Consider the following 852-nt stretch of genomic DNA (forward strand, 5'->3'; position numbering starts at 1 on the left):
CAATTGAGTACTTCTATTTGTTGCTATGATCTATCAAATTGTGCCATATTAACAACATTCCAAATACCATGTTGATTTCATACTTAAAAGTCTGGTAAATTTCCAAATACTCACGTATACTTTTCATACCCTTTTATGATCTTATGTTTATTGTCAATTCAGCAATCTGTAACGTATCAAGAAGTGAGAAAACGTTTTATTTCCATTACATGCATTGCATGTTTACACCTTTTCTTGTTACGCTTTCACCACTATGTTAGATATAGGATGGAAGGAATTAAAGGAAGTGCTAAGAGAAGGCTTGTGGAACCACTTCAAACAGTTGTGGAACATCCTGGACTTCCTGATGGTTGCCCTCTATCTGACACAGTTTGCACTTCGGCTCGTAACAATCTTTAAGGTAAGAATGGTTACCGTACCGTATTCCTCTATAAACTGAGCGATTATTCAATACGAAGAGATCATTTTGCAATTGTCTATTCCACTAGTACTCTACAATCTGCATAATTCTTGTGTTAACGAACTTTCTACAGTTCTTTTTGCTTGGGAACAATCGTGTTAACGTTGTACATAGTTGAGAACCAGGGAGTGATTAATTGCGAGGAGAGCAATATAACGTTTTATGTTTGAATTGAGCCAGGTGTATTAACGTTTTTGTTTAATCTTCTCGTTAGCTACACGTCTTCTCCAGCCAGAGCACGGTGGCGGATGACTGGGCCCGAAAAGCGAACGAGAACAGCTTCCAGCCGGTCGCCGTCGCCGATGTGCTTTTCTCCATCTTCACGATAGTCGTGTTTATGAGGGCCGTGTCCCTCTTCACTTTTCACCCCTTTCTCGGTATGTTGCTGATCT

The 852-nt window shown here is 39.8% G+C and overlaps 1 protein-coding gene across 1 annotated transcript in view; it reads left to right on the forward strand.

Moving 5' to 3' along the window:
• Positions 1 to 852, forward strand: part of LOC118411696 (short transient receptor potential channel 5-like) — a 7535-nt gene that overhangs the window by 4926 nt on the left and 1757 nt on the right. Inside the window, exon 5 of the mRNA XM_035814174.1 lies at positions 675 to 806. Within this exon, the coding sequence (XP_035670067.1) occupies positions 675 to 806 (132 nt within the window). The remainder of the gene's footprint in view (positions 1 to 674; positions 807 to 852) is intronic.

Source organism: Branchiostoma floridae, chromosome 3, assembly GCF_000003815.2.
Source record: "Branchiostoma floridae strain S238N-H82 chromosome 3, Bfl_VNyyK, whole genome shotgun sequence".
Classification (NCBI taxonomy): Eukaryota; Metazoa; Chordata; class Leptocardii; order Amphioxiformes; family Branchiostomatidae; genus Branchiostoma; species Branchiostoma floridae.